General features: G+C 33.1%; 1 protein-coding gene across 1 annotated transcript; it reads left to right on the top strand.

The window, feature by feature from the left end:
- Positions 1-6,371: 6,371 nt before the first annotated feature.
- On the top strand, positions 6,372-8,201 carry LOC147398965 (transcription factor MYB1R1-like). Its single transcript, XM_086448342.1, has 3 exons — positions 6,372-6,808; positions 6,958-7,166; positions 7,250-8,201. The coding sequence occupies exons 1-3, from the start codon at positions 6,541-6,543 to the stop codon at positions 7,643-7,645; spliced, it is 873 nt and encodes a 290-aa protein (XP_086304468.1). The 5' UTR covers positions 6,372-6,540; the 3' UTR covers positions 7,646-8,201.
- Positions 8,202-18,296: the final 10,095 nt, after the last annotated feature.

Raw genomic sequence — 18,296 nt, forward strand, 5'->3', positions numbered from 1 at the left:
TAGCATACTACTACTTTTCAACCTCTGTTTGCTCCTCCCTTCATTTGCTTGCCTCCTTCCAGCCCAGAATGCTTGGCCTCCTGCGCCAAGTCGATCTTTTAGGCTTGGCTTCGTCCCGGAAGCGAAGCTTCTACGACGAGTCGCTTCTCCCCTTCTCCACTCTCTCTGGCGGAGAAAGCTCGAAGAGCTTACGGGTGAGCTTACGCTTACTCTCAGCCTCTTTGATTGGTAGGCGGGCGGGCTAAGCCCCCTACTTCAGATTCAAAAGGGTAATGGCCTACTCATTTATACGTAGTATCATCATTGTTTTGCGCAGGAGCACTCATTAGTATGAGTTCCGTTCCGTCAGTTATTACTCTCTTGGCAAAACGCTTCGAAAGAATAACGAATTGATCCAATACAGAATATGGTGTGGTTGATTCTTGGATCGAAAGAGATGTATCAAGAGACAAACACCACTCTTAATTGATGGGTCCTTTCTTAAATGAAAGTGGGATCCATTTTATTTTATATATAGCGAAGTATGGTCAGACACTATGTCCCCAGTAATTAAACGACCAGGTTGTCTCCTTTGTTGGGTAGTGAAATGGGAGGCATTTTGACCAGAGTTGTCAATGGGCCAGACCCGGACTTGGATTTGGCTAATACTTGGATCCGACCCAGCCCAAGTCTCTAAATCCAAATTCATGACTGCAGGAGCCATATTGGCACTCCTAAGTTTGGCCATTTAGAAGTAATGAAAGTCTATATACCACTAATAAGGCCCCAAATGCAAGTTATTAGTTTAAATATCGACTTGAACCCACCCGAACCGATTGCTTTGTATTGGATAACGGATCACATTAAATCAGGCATACTTTGTCGGGGCTTTGACCCTCTCTCTAAATGCATGGATCTATACATAAATATGCAACTAGATTAGTGACTTCTAGTAGTTAAATTTGATAATGTATTGTATTGAATTCTTAGCCTCAAATTTGTTCATTTTTTGTTGTTCAAATCTAACATCTATGGAAATATATATTTCAAGTTGTTTGTAAGTCTAACAAGAGATGATTTGAATGACAGAGGGCTAATGGTCCCACTAAAGCATATAGCCAAGCATCTTCAAAAGGAGTTCATCGAACTTTGTTTTTTTCCCATGTAAAGAACAAATCTCTCCCTCCCTCAAAAACTCTTCAATCGTCCGTCACAAGTGGTAGTAAGGTCTATGCACCATAAACCCCCAAGGCTTGGTGAGACAGCTGATACTACATTCCAGGAAATGGAGGTCTTGAGTTTAAAACCCCCTTTTTAAGGATTTATCCTAGAAATTATCTAGTGCATGTTGGGAGAGGGAACTGCTTGTGCCTCTAGGATTACTTAGGTGCATTAAAGGGTTTGGATACCTTAATTCCAAAGAAAGAAAGAACAAAAAAGGTATATGCATCATCTCAATTTGTTTCGGCATCAGACAAGTCCTTCCACTTCATTAGATATTTCATATAATGATTTTTTTACGCCCTCAACACAAAAACGTAGATCATTTACATTAAGATATGTAGAATCATAAATTTTTTCATGTGTATCCCGAGGCAAATGATCTAAGATTCTGTGATTAGTGAGGGGCAACTAGATTATCACGATTCTTTTGAGAATTTTGATCCAATTATATTCCATAAGTATTCACATTTCAAAATGGGTCATCGAAATATGGCCATCGATTATCCAAAGAATAACATATCCAAATTTTTTTTTTTTTTTAAATGAATAGACAGATTAGAAGTAAGGACCACCAAAGTGTGGACATGAATCATTCGGACCGTCCGATGTGCCCGGTGACTCTAATAATTGGCCTCTGATAATGAACCCTAGTAAAAGGTTAATCTAGGCGAATCAGGGAACAATTGTCCTTTTCAGGAAAAAGTTATTTTTCTTGGGATCGGTGTGCAACATCAATGGATTGCTTAGATTCTTCCAAGATAAGGTGGTCCTACTTATCCTAATCATAGAGTTAATGTTTGGTCCTTATCGTTATCTTGTTTCTCTGTGTCTGGCCATGAATGCAGACACGATTGTTCCCACCCTATCATACATAGATCATTAAATCAATGCTCGATAGTGACTACTAATTTTTCCTAATCAATTTAATTAGTATTATAAAGACAAAAAATGCACCATTTTCAATGAATATTTGTCATCTCGAAATAAGCATAATCTCATAGATAAATACCTTTTAACTTCAAATTAGGTAAAAGTGAAGAGTTTACGCTAAAAGAATCCATAATTGAGATTACGATGTTTCAGACAGATTACTTATTATCATTGAAGTTCGACCATTCCTCTTTTTCCAAATCTTTTAATATACCACAAAAGCGATAAAACTCCACAAGAAATTCTTTTAGAGGTAGAGAAAGCATATTTCAACGATGTCCAACTCTTGAATAACGATCACATTAATGATAGAAAAATAAAATATCATGTTCTACCAAACAAAACCCTCCAATGAAGAAAAATATATTTCACTGACTCCTCATCCTTCTCACATAAAGAAACAAAAGTTAGGTGAGCAAAATCCCCTTTTGATAATTTGATCTCCAGTTATTGCCTTACTCAAGGTCATTGTCTAGATAAATAATAAAATATTTGAAAGCAACCTTGGATTCTAAATCAAGGTTTTAAATCTTGTTTGAGACCGAGATGACTTGTCCGATACGTTTCGGTATCATCCACCAATGAAACGGATAGATAAGTTAAACATATCAAACGAGACTTAAAACCTTGGTTCATTTATCTCACGACTCAAACGTATCGAAAAAGTTGTCTAAGACGACTCGGTCTTGTTCTTGAACAAAACATCAAAATAAATTTTAAAACCATACTATAAATAACCACATCTAGAAACGAGGGAAGACCCAATTGAAACTCAAAGCTCTTTATAACCCAATAAATTACTACATTTGAAATAGAAAGAAATCAAAAAACTAAATCTTGAGAAGACTATGAAGGATGAGATTTTGATAGTTCATGATGACTCATCATGAATCGCGTGGAAACAAAAAAATAAAAAAAAAATCAACACAATACCCATTGATGGAATTATTCTATTCAAAGATAATATAACTTTTACAATATTGTTATTTATAATTGTAAGCATTAATTATGTTGATACATTTATTTATTTTTAGAACTTATAAGTTCAAGTATACTTTGCTTTATAAAGTTGAATGTTAGATAATAAAATATAATACATTCTTATAAGAGTGCGGTAGGTGGTAGTGATAGTGACATTCAGATAAGTTAATGTAAGATTAAGAAAAACTAAAAAAAATATAATCATTTTTAACATAAAAAATGATTATTTTCCTTTGAGTTGAGCGTAGCTTCAAAAGAAGGGTAAAAAAGTAAATAGAAAATATGGTTGTACAACATTCAACCATTTTACTAACAAAAAAATAATAATAATGAAATCTGACATATAATTGTTTCATAAATATTATATATATAAAAAATGGGTCGGATCACTTGACTCATGAAGAATAAATCATGAAAAAAACACACGATCCCAAACATTCAAATACAAAATTCAATGATTGAGATTTATCCTTGGATAAGTATCTCCGGAATAACTATTTGATTTTGTATATAAACGGTTGGGATCACGTGTTTCTTCATGAATCATAGAAATCCAATCTTCCAAAAATATGAATGGTTCAATATTTTTTTAAGAAATACATGGACATTTTCATTAAACATCATACATTTACTCTAGTTAGTAGATATATCTCTCGTTATAGATTATTAGAATTCGTCCATACCTACAATAAAAACATCATCTTTGGATTTAAATGAGTAAAAAAAGAAATATAATAAAATTAGAGATAATATTATTTTAAAAAAAAAGAGAAGAGAGGATAAAAAGAAAAATAAAGTTAAAGCGATGAAGAAGAAATAAAATAAACCCACAAAATTATAGCTGAATGAGAGATTTATCCCTATAAAATTATAGTAAAATAGATCATATAATTGTGTTTTATCATATAAATATTCAAACCACGATGTTGAGAATAAATAAGAAATAATAATTAAAAAATCAATCTCAATACTACATTGTTTCTTGAGACCCCCTAACATCACTCGAGTGAATTCAGTGTGATATGGACCAACAAAAGTTGTGAGACTCGATTAAAAATACATCCCTATAGATCGATACCATTAAGATTAACAGTACATCTCTATAGATCAATAACATCAAATTCCACAAAATACAAAATCCCTTTCGTGATGCACGATAATATGCCGATTATGTATTAATAATAGTGGGGTTGTACTAAGTCCATTATTGTCCTCTCAAATATAGCAAGAGCAGCTGAAAAGTCATTATCACAAGAGTCGTAGATGTCGCCATGCCCTAGTGTCATCAGACACACGGTATTAAAACCCCAACATTTTAGATTAGTAAGAAAGAAAGTTGAAAAAGAGGACAAGTGACGAACACGTGTAGAAAACTTAAGAGAGAAAGAAAACAAAGTGAAAGAAATCACCACCACCACTCCTACCCAAGAAAAGTGATGTAAGCCAACGATAAAATGCTGGCCCACTAGCCCTTAAATAAATTTGAAAAAGTTAGAAAGAAAGAAATATTAAAGCAGTTGGAGACAGAAAAATCTTTATCAAGGACAATCGAATATGCTAAGCCGACGGTGGAGACAGACTCTAATCCTCCACCACCCTTTTCTTTATCTATTTATCTAGATTTTTCTCTTATCCTTCCCATCACTCTTTTTAATGTGGAGACATTATTCAATGTTGATTTCGCTGTATACTACTAAAATATACTGTAAATGATACCTCAATATCTTTATATAGAAAAAGAAAAAAGATATTATGTTGCTAAGGCTGCCAATCAATTTTTAGGATTATGCACTAGTGGCCCACCAACTTATCAAATCAAATCCTATTAGAGAATCCTAACCGTTCAATAGATAGTTGACATTTCCTTCCATTAATGGTTCACTTCTTTTTTACTAGATTTGTGGATAGAACAGTCAGTGGATGTAATTTGTCTTGTCAAGTTCATTAATCAAATGGTTAGCATTTACGATGATCAATGACTGATGTGATTTAAATATATAATTTTAAAATGGTGATCTAGACATACCTTCTTATGTTTTCAAAGTGATGACATGGTCATCTTGACCTAGGTTATGTCTAAGAAACTAACATAAAATAACATAAATGCTCTATTTAGTCATTATAGTTTTAAATCTCAGCCATTACAAATCAGTGTTGTCCACCAATGAGATTGATAGATAACTCAAATGTATCGGACGGGATTTTAAGTCATGGTTCATTTGTCTTGTTATTTAACGAGATGATTCAAACATATTGAAAAACTTATCTGAGACGATTCGATCTCATTCATAGACGAAAGAAGACGTCAAAATGAGTTTTAAAACCATGCTAGCCATAGCCTTTGATTGTTTTTTCAAAACATTTATTGTATATCTTCAATCCATATATAGTCTTGAATGTATTACAAAGAACTCTTGATCTGTCTACCCAAAAATCTTATCTTGTTATTAATATTTAAAGGTTAAAGAGGATAGAATCTTAAAATTGAAAATAAAGATAAAAAAATCTTAGAAAGATATTGAAAACAAAGCTCAACACTATATTGAAGTGATAATGTGCAAAGAATCATAGATTTTTCCCTTGTATCTCGAGGAAAAATCTATAATTCTCTACACAGTACCAAATCAGCACAGTATTTAGCTCAATGTTGATGGAAGTTTCAAAACCTTATTGTAAAAATCCATTGACTTACATCTTCAAGCTTTTTATTTTTTGGGTAAAGTATTTTTAATGAGTTGTGATTTTTTCACCCCCTCCCCTCCTTTTACATACTCTCATGTTGTGGCATGTGCTAGAATCATATATTTTCTCGGGATACACATTTGCAATCTCCATAAATATATGAAGTTGTGTTTTCAAGTAAAACCTATAATTCTAACACATACAATATATATTAGGAAAGTATGTCAGAAAATCATTATTCATTTTAATCTAAACCTATTATCTTTAATGACTTGTTGAAATACTTGATTTTTCATTCTTAAAATCCTTCTTGTACTTCTATGAAATCTTATCTTGTTTTTGAGATTTTTCAGAGAAAATCTAGTGGTTGAAGACGAGGTTATTTAAGTCATTTATGTTAATCCCTCACAAAAATCCTAATTCAAGGGGGCTTCGTCAGTTTGAAAATATAGGGGGTATTTCTAATATTCAATAAAACGGGGAAGGACATGTCTAAATCACTCTATTTTTAATAAGCGATTGATCCTTAGTGGGACACGTGGTGTTAGCATTATAAAGGAGTTAAGTTTGAAACTCAACTCACGGGTGTAGATTATCCACAAGTCACACATAAACCCTATTATATCAACCAAGCACGACTCACTATTGTCAATAGCTAGTTCTCAGTTGTTCCTTGCTTTGAGACCTAATTGTACGGTCAGCAACTCTTGCGGAGAAGAAGAAGAAGGAGAAGAGGAGATCAAGATGTCGCCTAGCTGTTCTCAGTGCGGCAACAACGGCCACAACTCTCGCACGTGCACCGAAATAGGTGGCGATAGTGGCGGCGCTGCCGCCTCTGGTGGATTCATGCTGTTCGGCGTTCGAGTCACCGAAGGATCGATCAGGAAGTGTGTCAGCATGAACAATCTCTCTCAATACGAGCAACCTCACGAGCCTAACTCCGATATCGCCGCCGGCTACGCATCCGATGACGTCGTACACAACTCCATCAGAAATCGCGAGCGCAAGAGAGGTGTGTGTCAGATCTCGGATCGAAATTATTCTAATTTTGAAGTTTTTTATCCTTTTTTTGCGATTATTACTTATTTGGAGTTCGTTTAATTATTCATCGAATTTTGAAGTTTTTGATCCATTTTTTTTCTTTCGATTATTACTTAATAGGTGTTCCATGGACGGAGGAAGAACATAAGCTTTTCCTATTAGGTCTTCAGAAGGTAGGAAAAGGAGACTGGAGAGGAATTTCTAGAAACTTCGTGAAAACTCGAACTCCTACACAGGTAGCGAGTCATGCTCAGAAGTATTTTCTCCGCAAAAGTAATCTAAATCGTCGTCGCCGAAGGTCTAGTCTCTTCGACATCACCACCGATACGGTAAGTTAAATTTCCTAAATCAACAAAATAAAAATCTTATTTTTTTGAACTTTTATTCAATTATTGTCGATTTTAATACACAGTTCATGGAATCTGCAATCGAAGAAGAAAATTTTCAGCAAGAATCAAATCCTCAGCCAATTTCTGCAGCGAACAGTAATTTAGGATTTTCGGTATCAGCTTTTCCGGTGACGATGAGTCCTATAGTATTTCCAGAAAATACCCCGGAAAGTCAGACGAATAAGTCGGTGAAGATTGTCCGTCCGAAAGCTGTACTTCCGGTCCCACCTTCATCAAGGATGGCTGAGATTAATTTGAATCAGAAATCTGGAATGGATTCATCGCCTTTTTTTCTGAGTCTCTCAACCTCATCAGATCAAAATCCATCGTCTTCGAGACACTCTGCTTTTCAAGCAACGTCCACCTTCAGCTCCAGCGATCTTGATTCGAATGGTGGTAAGATTATTAGCGTCGCTTGATGACAGAATCATCATCACGATGATTGAACGTAATCAAACGTCGTATCTCTTTCTTATGCCACGTGGTACATACTTAATGGTAGTCTTGATTGGTGAATGGTGATTTGTATCCAATAAGAATTAAGTGTGACCAATTTTATGGGGATTCCAACATTAGACGGCGAAAGTATTTGATTGGTCGATGATTTAAAAGAGTGTGCCACGTGGTAAAAAGAGATATGGAGTTGGGTTACGTTAGTCAACTCCTGGAGTAAGGTTAGTCTAGAGTGTTGAGAGAAGATTAGATGATGCATTGGTTGTACAGATTAGAGAGATAGATGGGGGGGATTTGTCTTGTCTATTAGTGTGGTGGGTCTGTTTGTTTGGTAAATAAGGTGAAGTGTAGTGTAATAGCCTTCTTTGGTTTGGTTTGGTGGTCTTATCTTATGAACTTTATAATGGAAAGTATGTAAGATGATAAACTTTGTCCTGTGTAGTGAAGATTTGGATGGTAGTTGGTGTTGTTGGTTGGTCTCACTGATGAATTGTCTACAAATTGAAAATGTAATGTTGTCTACATTACTGGTTTCAGTCCTTCAATCTTTATTTCACTAATGATTTTCTGAAAATTTTCGCTCTGTTGATGTGGCAAGAGCACAAAACCATTGATCTTTTTTCTTGTACATCACGGAAAAAAAGATCTACGGTTCTGTGCATTCTCCGCGTTGGTCGTGTGAAAATTTTTGAGTAAAAAAATCACGGCTCTATTTATTTATTTAAATGAGTAGCATTAAACATATGGTTCATATGAAAAGATATTCTTGAGGATTTATTGAAACAAATCCCTAGAAAATCAGCACTGATCCCTAGGAATGGTCGAGATAAGTGAAGTCTCATAAAGAAGTTGAAGGAATGTTCAAAAGGATCCCCTCAAGAAAGTGTTTTCTCTTTTTTCCACCATCAGCAATTATGAATTAGGACCAATATGGTTTGATGCGTAACTATCCCCCTCAGTGGCAGAGCTAGTAAGGATGCTGTGGGGGCAATTTGCCCCCACAGAATTTTGATAGACCCGTGCATTTTCAACTAATTACATGTCCCACTTGCCCACACTCCCTCACCTCCCTCCCCATTTGTCCCCACCCCAAGGAAAACGAACGATTTTATGCCCTTGTCACGTCATCCGAGTACAGATGGAATGAAAATTTTTGAGTCAGAAAATCATTAGTGAAATTAAATTGATAATTGAGATAGATTTGTGATCTCCATGAGATTATTCTACATAATTAGTTAAAGAAATAAGGATAAGTATAGGTAGTTTCATAATTATGTTAACTATTTAATGTATTATAATCAAAATAATTATTTGGTGTATTACAATACAACTCATTATACTGCAATAAAATCTAATAGACTAATACTTTAACATGGTACAATATATACTCATTTATTCTACAGTTTCAGGTCAGAATCTGAATAATAGGTTGGTTTGGTCCATCCGATCTGATATGAATCCCAATTCATAACTGATCCGATCAGTTTTGGATAATTCAACTCTCCCGATTCGATAAGGACCCGATGTGATAATGGGATTTAAATATATGAATGATGCATATTTATATTTTATGTAGATATATGGTATACATTATAGACAAAATTACTAAAAATGGTACAAGATTGTGGAAAAATACTGAATCATACCCAGAAAAACGTTAAATACAAAGATGGGTGTATATCTTTCCCTGTAAATAACTATTCCGACGAAAAAGGGGATAATTCTTTCTGTAATTACCAATAAGTCCTTACTTTCTTCTTATTAGCATCTCTAGGATTTACAATTGTTTGGATTCATGAGTACTGTATTCTCTTATTAAAGCTACCATAGTAAGTGCACAATTGTGTCAAGAGACAATAATATTCCTCTTTTTGTCGAACTAGATACTCACAATGGGTATTTTGTTCATTTTTTGTTGACGATTCAGTAATTTTTTAAACCTGATACCCTTCGATGTAAAAGTCCCTTTATGAAATCGTATTGATTTTTTATGGCTGATCCAAAAAAATTGGTAGATCAGATCAGATCAAATCAGGAACAATACATATCATATTGGATTAGGTCCAAACATAAAATAAATAAAAAATACAGATCCAATTGGGTCTAATAAATTTCTTATCCGATCAGTACCCACTGATCTGACCTGATCCCATTGACAGACCTGCTGAAACCCATCCAGCACGGCTTGAGCAAAAAAAATTTAGGAGACAATGTGTGTCTGTGTGTTACATAAAATACTCATAACTTGATCAAGCAAAACATGAGTTCATGGGACAATGAGGTATGTAAGACATCAAAATAAGTACTACTTCTTGACTAAAGGAGGTGGAGGCAAAACTATATAAGGAGAGACACTAGAAGTACTATCGTCCGAAATGATTCGATTCTTCTCATGAAACCTCTGAATGTAATCCGATGCTTGACAATCGACATTCATCTCTTCTTGTACCACATTGGAAGGCACCTTCCCCTCATTTGGATCCACCAAATATTGAGGGGTCTTCAAGCTGCTCTTGGGCTCTTGCAACGTTAGGCAACGTTGATCCTGAGATATCGATGTTGCTCCTACAATTGCACCCAAGTCTGTCCTAGACCCATGGGTTCTGGAAGGTGGCGACTGTCTACCATTTGTTCCAAGACTCATCTTGGCAAGAGAAAGAAATGATATCTTAATAATGTTTACGACAATCTTCATGGAATTTTTGCAAAGGGACTTCTTGTTTCGCCTGGCTTTGCTGGTCATGGAAGCTAGTTACTGTTTTATTGGAACAGATGAACTGCTTTTATGTGTAGTTGGTGAAATGGGTACTTAAATAAGTTATGATCCTTATTGCTTTTTGAAGCAATGAAGGGCTAAGAAGAGACTCATTTTTTTTCCTTGGAGTGGTGGGACTAGTGTGTACACACTTTACAGCAAAAGAATTAAAATCTTTAGTTTTTAAGGTGTGGGGTCCTTCTCCTTACTTTTCTAGAGGAATACTTGACTAGATGATGGGAAGAATCTATCCTCTCTAGCTGTGCTTGAATCAATTAAGCTGGGAGGAACACAGCATTTGATGGCTCTCTAGTAGGAAATCTTTATTTTTTTTGTCTCATGTGATATTAATTATGCAAGAGTTGTGATAAAATGACGTGCTATCACGTATGCAGTTGACGTGGCAAGTGCATAGAATGATAGATCTTTTTCTTCGAGATACATACGGGAAAAGATCTATGGTTTTGTGCACTTGCCACATCCACAACATATGTGTCAGCACATTATTTAATCATTAGTCATTATGAAATTTTATATTAGAGCAACTCCAACGCATTCAGGCTCTCGCTCTGAATTCTCTCCCAACTGTCATTATACAGAGTTAAATCCTTCCAAAAGAGCTCAAACACACTTGGACTCTGGCTCTCTATTTCAAAATTTTCTGAAAAGAGAGAAAGTACAAGATGCAAAAGAAGAAAGTAAATTTTTTTTCTCTGTCTACCTGTTGAAGATAAAAAATGATGGTAGTTGTGACACATCTTATTATAATTGAATTTGTGGAGAGTGATTTTTACTAGTAGAGTTAGAGTGAAGACATCTTGAATAGGCAAAAGAACTCTCTACAGTAAAATGCCTACTAGTGATGCCTCACAGATATACCTATTTGCGTTGGAGTTGCTCTTACCTAGTCTTCATCATCATCAAGCCTTTTCCCAAATGTAGACACCCCATTTTTGTCTAGGCCAAGCTCGAGAGCACCAAAAACCTTCTGAGAAAGGGCTTGATCCGAGGTAATTTTCAAGAGGGTTCAAAAACTCAATTTTCAAACATCCACAAGGCTTGAAGGTCATTTTTCAATATTTTGATTTAAGCCCAACCGTACCTAACCCTTGGCCAAGCTTAAATTTAAGCTTGGCCGTATCTCAACCTTGGACAAGCTTAATTGTTTACCTAATCAAGGGTAACTCATGGCCAAGAGTAATTTTTGCTTGATCCAAGGGTGACCCACGATCAAACTTATTTTGTTCAGGTTTTGATTTATCTAAAGCCAATTCTGTTGGGCAATTATAAGCCTATGTGAGTGTTGTCTAAATTTATGCACACAAGTATTTGTATCGAAACAAGTAATAAAGTGATAAGAAAGTATCGTTCCCACGGAGACTAAATATCAATCTATTGCTAATTACCAATTTATCTCATTCTAATTTTATCCAAACAAAAGTAAAAATAGGATTTAAAAATAAATAAGAAAAATAACGAAGAGAATAAATTTGCAGATTTAAAATGAATGAGTGATGAAATCTAGGTTTATAATTTTCCCCAAACAATCCACTTGATTAAATTTTCCTTCTCTAAATGATAAATTAATCATCTATGATTGTCATCCAAAAATAATAAATTGCCTACCAGCCTCTTCCGATGGTCATGTAAAAGTACCTTTCTAGACTAACTCCGTATATGCCTATGGGAATTAAATCAAGAAGAATTCATTAAGAATAAGTTCTCATAAGGAATGCACATACAACCTGAGTATATTCCTATCTCAAATTAGCATATGTTAATCTATCTAGGTCATGAACACAAAATAATTCTGCCGATATTATTAAGGTTCACCAAATCAATTTAATCAATGGTCAGTTAATCAAATCACATTAAACATTGGATAAAATAAACAATCACATGTGGGATCATAGAAGAAAGAAATAAAACTAATCAAATATCATGAATGGATTCCATTATAACCCTAGATTAGAAATTAGTTCATCATTGAAAGGAAAACAAAATTACAAAAGTATTCAGCCATTCATAGAAATTACAAATATCAAGAGAAGAGATAAAATTCTGAAAAATAAAACTCAAAAGTCGAATCTCCAGCTCTCGTCCTCCTTCTCGATCTTGCGCCTCCAAGAAAAATCTCAAAACTTATGTCCTTCAAATAAGGGTTAAACTTTCCTATTTATAGGTATGGAGTCATTAGGTTTAAGAGTCCTAAAATTCGTCTCTAATTCGACCCCAAAAATTAACGTGTAAAGCTGAAAACGTAAACAGGCCATGGCCTTCCAATATATCATACCACGGCTTGTATTTTCATATTTCTATTGTGTAATTCTTGAATTCCTGCTGCGGCCTTATTTTCTATTAAACTGCGACTTGAAAACTTTTTAACTTGTATGCTTAGCTTCCTTCTTCCGAGAGCGAACAAATTTGAGTCCAGAATTTCTCTTAAACGTATGCAAACATCCCAATGTTCCATATTGTTACTAATCTATAAAATAAACATAAAAATCAAATAAAAACATAGAATCATATAAAAAGTATAAAATAAATTAAACTTAACTAAAAACAACTAAAAGACTCTAAAATTAATAAAATATTATATTTAAAAGTGGTTAATTTATAAGTATAAAACCTACTCATCAAAATTCAAATTTGATTATGGATAACTACCCTTTAACACACTCCTTAATGATTTTTCCCTCAAGAAAACCCTTTTATTTTACTCTTTTACCCATCCTCTAATTCGTTAATAATCTCGTCACTTTGGTCTTTTAATAATTCTTATATTCTTCCAACAAAGACCCTTAATCAAATTGATCCCCACATGAGTGTAATTCTTACTCTAACCTTATCTTACTAGAATCAAAATTAAAGTAGATTACCTTTATACCCCCAAGTCTATCCTCAATCTTAGAATGGTCAATGTAATTAGACTAAATTCCATGGTTTGTGACAATTTTGCCCAACCTATAGACTTTTTTAGAACTTGCAAGCAAAAACTAAATTAACTTTAGGTAGTTAGAGAATTAGTTGAGCTAAATGACCTTAATGTCTAAAATCTCAATCCATATTGACATGTCATCTAGCATAATTTTCTAAAATTTGACTCAAAACCATTAACCTAGGACCTTTCTATCATCTTCAAAGAATTCTCTAGAAACAATAACATTTTACTATCATATCCTTTTGATCATCATGATTAGTGATACTTATAGGTGAGTGAAAAATCATCAAGGCCAGGAAGAGAAGACGTACTTTAAGTTTTCTGTAGAGGTTATGTTAAAAATATTGAAAACCTTAGGTTTTAGGACAAGTTTATTTCTAAGGATTTCTCAAAATCTTATAAATAGGACCCCTATCTAAGACAAAAAGGAGGAGTTCAAGTAATCTAAAATTATGTCCAAGTCTCTTCTCAAAATCCTTCTAGCCTACTAAAATTTTGTCCAAATCCCTTCCCAAACATCGAAGAAACTTTAACCAAAAAGAAGAAAAAGAGATCAAGGTGGGGCTTCGTTGTGATTTTTTTTATATAATCCATTTCTAAATCTCCTTCCTTTATCTATTCCCCTTATTTATATTTAGGCAAGTTTATTTTATGTTTTCTTTGCTTGTAACAATGTAGATTTGAACTTTTTTTAGTGAGGCTTGGAGGTAGAGAGTAAAACTTCTTAGAAGTACTTTCTTCATATAAGCTTTCAATCAACTCTCAAGAACATTAGAATATTTGTTCTTTATTTTCCTTATAAGCTTTAAATTCCTAAATTAGTTGTTCTTTATTTTTCTTACAAGCTTTAAATTCTTATATTAGTTGTTCTTCACTTTCTTTGTAAGTTTAAATTCATTAAATATAGATTTTCTTAATTTCTTTCCTAATGGTTTAAGAGCTAGAGAGTTAATGCCTCCTTGGAGGTAATCTTCTATTTCTAAGTTCATTATATGTATATACTATGTGCACACACATCACTATATTTTCTCTAAAATAGTTAAGAGTCAAAGGTGGGGATCTACCTAAATCTACATCTAACATTTTAAACTAATAAAAAAATAGTCTCAAAGAAGACACATCTCATGCATAAAGTTCCTAATCTTTTCATAGTGGTATCCAACTTATAGACACCTCCTAAAGACTAAATCAATTAAAATATGCTTCAAAGTGAGCACATAATCTTTTAAAAAAGCTTTTGGATCCAAGAAGGTGAAATCTTAGGCTTACAAAAAATTTAACAAACAACATTTCTATTTTAGCTTGCCCATCAGTTTAATTTTTTAGTTTTCTAAAATTAGACTATAGTTCTTTTGCTTCTTAATTTTCTTTATAATTATTTTTTTATTTTCAAAATCGAAAAAGAGTGTTCTAATCACATCATTTGGTCATATATTGGTAATCATTTTAGAATGGGATGAACAAGGCGTCTAACACCTTCTTTATCTTTCAACCGAACTTCCTTATCTTAAAGTTTTAGTAGACCATTTTGCCCATTTCTTTTGGATATGCTAATCATTACAAGCCAAAAAATAGATTTTAAAAAATATTTTTATAGTGTATTTTTAAAAAATATTCACACTTTAATTGAATGGTGGCGACTTCAAAACATGCATAGATGAGCTCAAACCTCCCCAAAGGTTTCGAAGCCCTTGTATCTACACAAAAAATTTGAGGTCGGGTGTACGAATGTTATTCCTTAATTCAATTTTGTCTAAAGCTATTTTTTTTATTGCAAGTATGTTCTTATATACTCTTCCTACCTCAATTAACTCACACTTCTTTGGGGTTTCCTTTTCCTATTTTATAACCTTCAACTTGCATTATAATCAATTTTTCTTATAATTGACATTTTCTTAGTTTAACATTACCTATTGGGGGTCACTCCTATATTTTCATGAATGAGCTTATTTTTAATTTCGTCTTTCTCAATCTTTCAACATATTCATCTCAGAAACATTCTCTTTATATGATTAATCTTTTAAAATGGTACTTAAATCTTGACCACCTAACATTGAGTTACATAGAGCATAGTCAATTTTATTATCTTATAAAAAAATTCTTTTAATTTAATTGAGATATGTTGGACGCAAACACTCCAAAAATACTGTACTTTAATCATCTAGCTCTATTCATGATTGCACATTGGACAAATGGATACAACTATACCCTACTTTGTTTCAGCTTATCACCAATCCCCCAAATCACAACAACCATTAGCGCACTATGTTGTTCTATTCCTGGGGTCAAGTCGAATAACCTAAAGTGCTCTATAGGGACTAGGGTCGTAGTATCGTGCACAAAACACTCACATTTTTTTGTGGTGGGTCTCAATCACTTGGCATGTGTGCCACTATAGTAATATAAACTAATTCAAATATCTAAAGATTCGTGATAATCTAATGCTCCTTTTTTATCTATTATTGTGTATCCCAAAGCAATGGATCTACAGTTCTGTAAAGGGAGCATACAAAAAATGAACATCATATTATCACGATTCAATTTGTAAGTAGGTATTTTTTCTCCCGAAAAAAAAATAAAAAATAGCAATTCTAATAATATTGATTTCGTTCTCAAAGAAAGGAGAAAAAGGGATCCGAATTCTTTTAGAACATATACAGCCCAAAGAGAAAGAGTAATATACTCTACAGCTTCTTGAGCTTTCTTTGTTGCTAAATCACATGGTTAAGTAGGACTTTTGATTGGGGACTCATTAGTGTTGAATTAATTATGTTAATTAGTTTGAGTAAAGAGACACCCTCATAAGATTCTTCTCTCTCTTGGTTACCATTGCTTTTAGAAGTCCCCTTCATAAATTTCTCTAAAGAATCATCTCTCATTGACAGTTTGGAGAAGTACTTTTAAAGTGCCCCTTAAGTGGAAGTGTCAAGTGTGGAACTCATGAAGATTAGATGACACGTGACACATTATTGGATTAAATAGGTCAAAATTCAAAATTATAGTTTTATAACTTGTGTCAACTCGAAACTTGGCTGAGTAGACTGAAAGAATCAACTCGGAAAACCATTGAGTTAACTTGTACTCGAAAATGAACCAAGTCGAGATGAAAACTTGATATTATCCGACTATATATAATGGATGCATTAAATACACCTTAACATTTGAAATTCCTACCAGAAAATGCCCTCAAAAGGTTTTTTTATTTTTTTGTTTTTTATATATGAAATATCATCAAATGCTTATTTCAAAGTCTATTTAATGCATCACGATAATAATACCTATTGTAGAGGTATTTTTTATGATTTATCTCTAGATCTCCATCCAAAGAAAGATTCCTCACACATAAATCGTAAAAATAATAAAAAAGAAAAAAAACATAAAAAGATTTTTTTTACATGGTTCGACAAACATGACTATATCTATAGGTTTGGAAAACTATTCCACTATAATTTGTATCCCTATTATACGAGAAACCTCGTTACATGATAACCTCAAGACAACTCTCTCCCGTATCCTTTTTTTTATCTTTCTATGTATCTTCTTTCTTTGAACAAAATCTTAGTCCCTTAATAGAAAAATTATAATTTTAAAATAGGAATTATAATTCTAATTAAATTTGAAATGTCATATTTTATTTTATCAAATAAAATAATTATCTAAAAAGAAATAATCCTCTCAAATAATGTCTAGTGTCTATCTCGAGAAACATGTTGATTGGTGCGAATGAATAATCTAGATGGGAGTAAATTTCATCCCTCAACACTCATATATAATACTTTAGTAGAGAACAAAACAAATACTTTATTTATTTTTAATATTAAATATATTTTTCAAATATTTATAAATTAAATATATTTTATTTGATTTGTCCAAGTCAACTAACAGGCATTTAACTTGATGCAATTTATTGGATGTCGGAGTTGAGTCCAATTTTCAAAATTTTGAACTATGGTCAAAATTACTCTATAATAGTCAATCAAGTCATAACATGATGGGTCTACTTGAAGAAATTTCTAATATAAAGCCCAACCACTTTGACTACGATGATTTTGATTGTTTTCGGATTTTAAAATTCAAATGGTTCGAACTAGTTCGAAAAATGGATTAACTTAAACTGTAAAATCAAATTCGGCCACTTCAAATTAGAATTGGCATCCATCGAATCTAATTCCAAAACCCGATTCTAGAATCCTATGAGGATGGTTCTAAAACTCATCAAAGACTAAGATGACTCAAGCAAGACATCTCAATCTCAAAGATGATCGTGTGAGAAGGTCAATGTAAGTAGTCCATGATATCATCTCAATCAAAATCCTAGTTGACTCATCCAATATTTTATAACAATCCAAAATGATGTCTCATGCCTATTGCATAGATCTACGTGGCAAGTTTTAATTGGTATTTAAAATTCATCGGGTTCCTAGACAAACCGTGCATGTGGCCCCATGTGTTTTAAATCCAACCAAAATGTGCCACGTACACACCATTGGATTTTGTATCTTTGATATAAGACAATTGATTTCTTCTATTAATTTAAACATTTAGAATTTATATAATACTTGAAGGTGGCATGTCCAAAAGCACATCCACATGAAAGACTTATTTGTAGTTTAAAAAATTAAATAAAGGGTAATTTTGTAGATAACACTGTAAAAAATTGATACTTCTGTAATTTTAAAAATTAAACAACACGATTATAGGGATGTGGATTAGCAATTTTAACATTTTACCAAATTAACATTGATTATATTAAATTTAAATATAAAAGTGGGGGTGTTTAAGACTACTCAAATTTTAGTGTCAAATCACTTCTACTTTGCCTATTCTCATTAGTTAGTAAAGTCATTGAGTGATGATATTAGAGACCTGAGTTCTAATCCCGTCAATACCAAATTACTAAACTCATTAATAATAATGACTT

Source organism: Akebia trifoliata, chromosome 7, assembly GCF_017979445.1.
Source record: "Akebia trifoliata isolate Shusen 1 chromosome 7, ASM1797944v1, whole genome shotgun sequence".
Classification (NCBI taxonomy): domain Eukaryota; kingdom Viridiplantae; phylum Streptophyta; class Magnoliopsida; order Ranunculales; family Lardizabalaceae; genus Akebia; species Akebia trifoliata.

Coding starts and splice junctions, on each gene's coding strand:
- LOC147398965 (XM_086448342.1), top strand. CDS start 6,541: ATGTCGCCTAGCTGTTCTCAGTGCGGCAACAACGGCCACAACTCTCGC. Junction 6,809..6,957: donor AAATCGCGAGCGCAAGAGAG/GTGTGTGTCAGA, acceptor ATTACTTAATAG/GTGTTCCATGGACGGAGGAA. Junction 7,167..7,249: donor TCGACATCACCACCGATACG/GTAAGTTAAATT, acceptor TTTAATACACAG/TTCATGGAATCTGCAATCGA.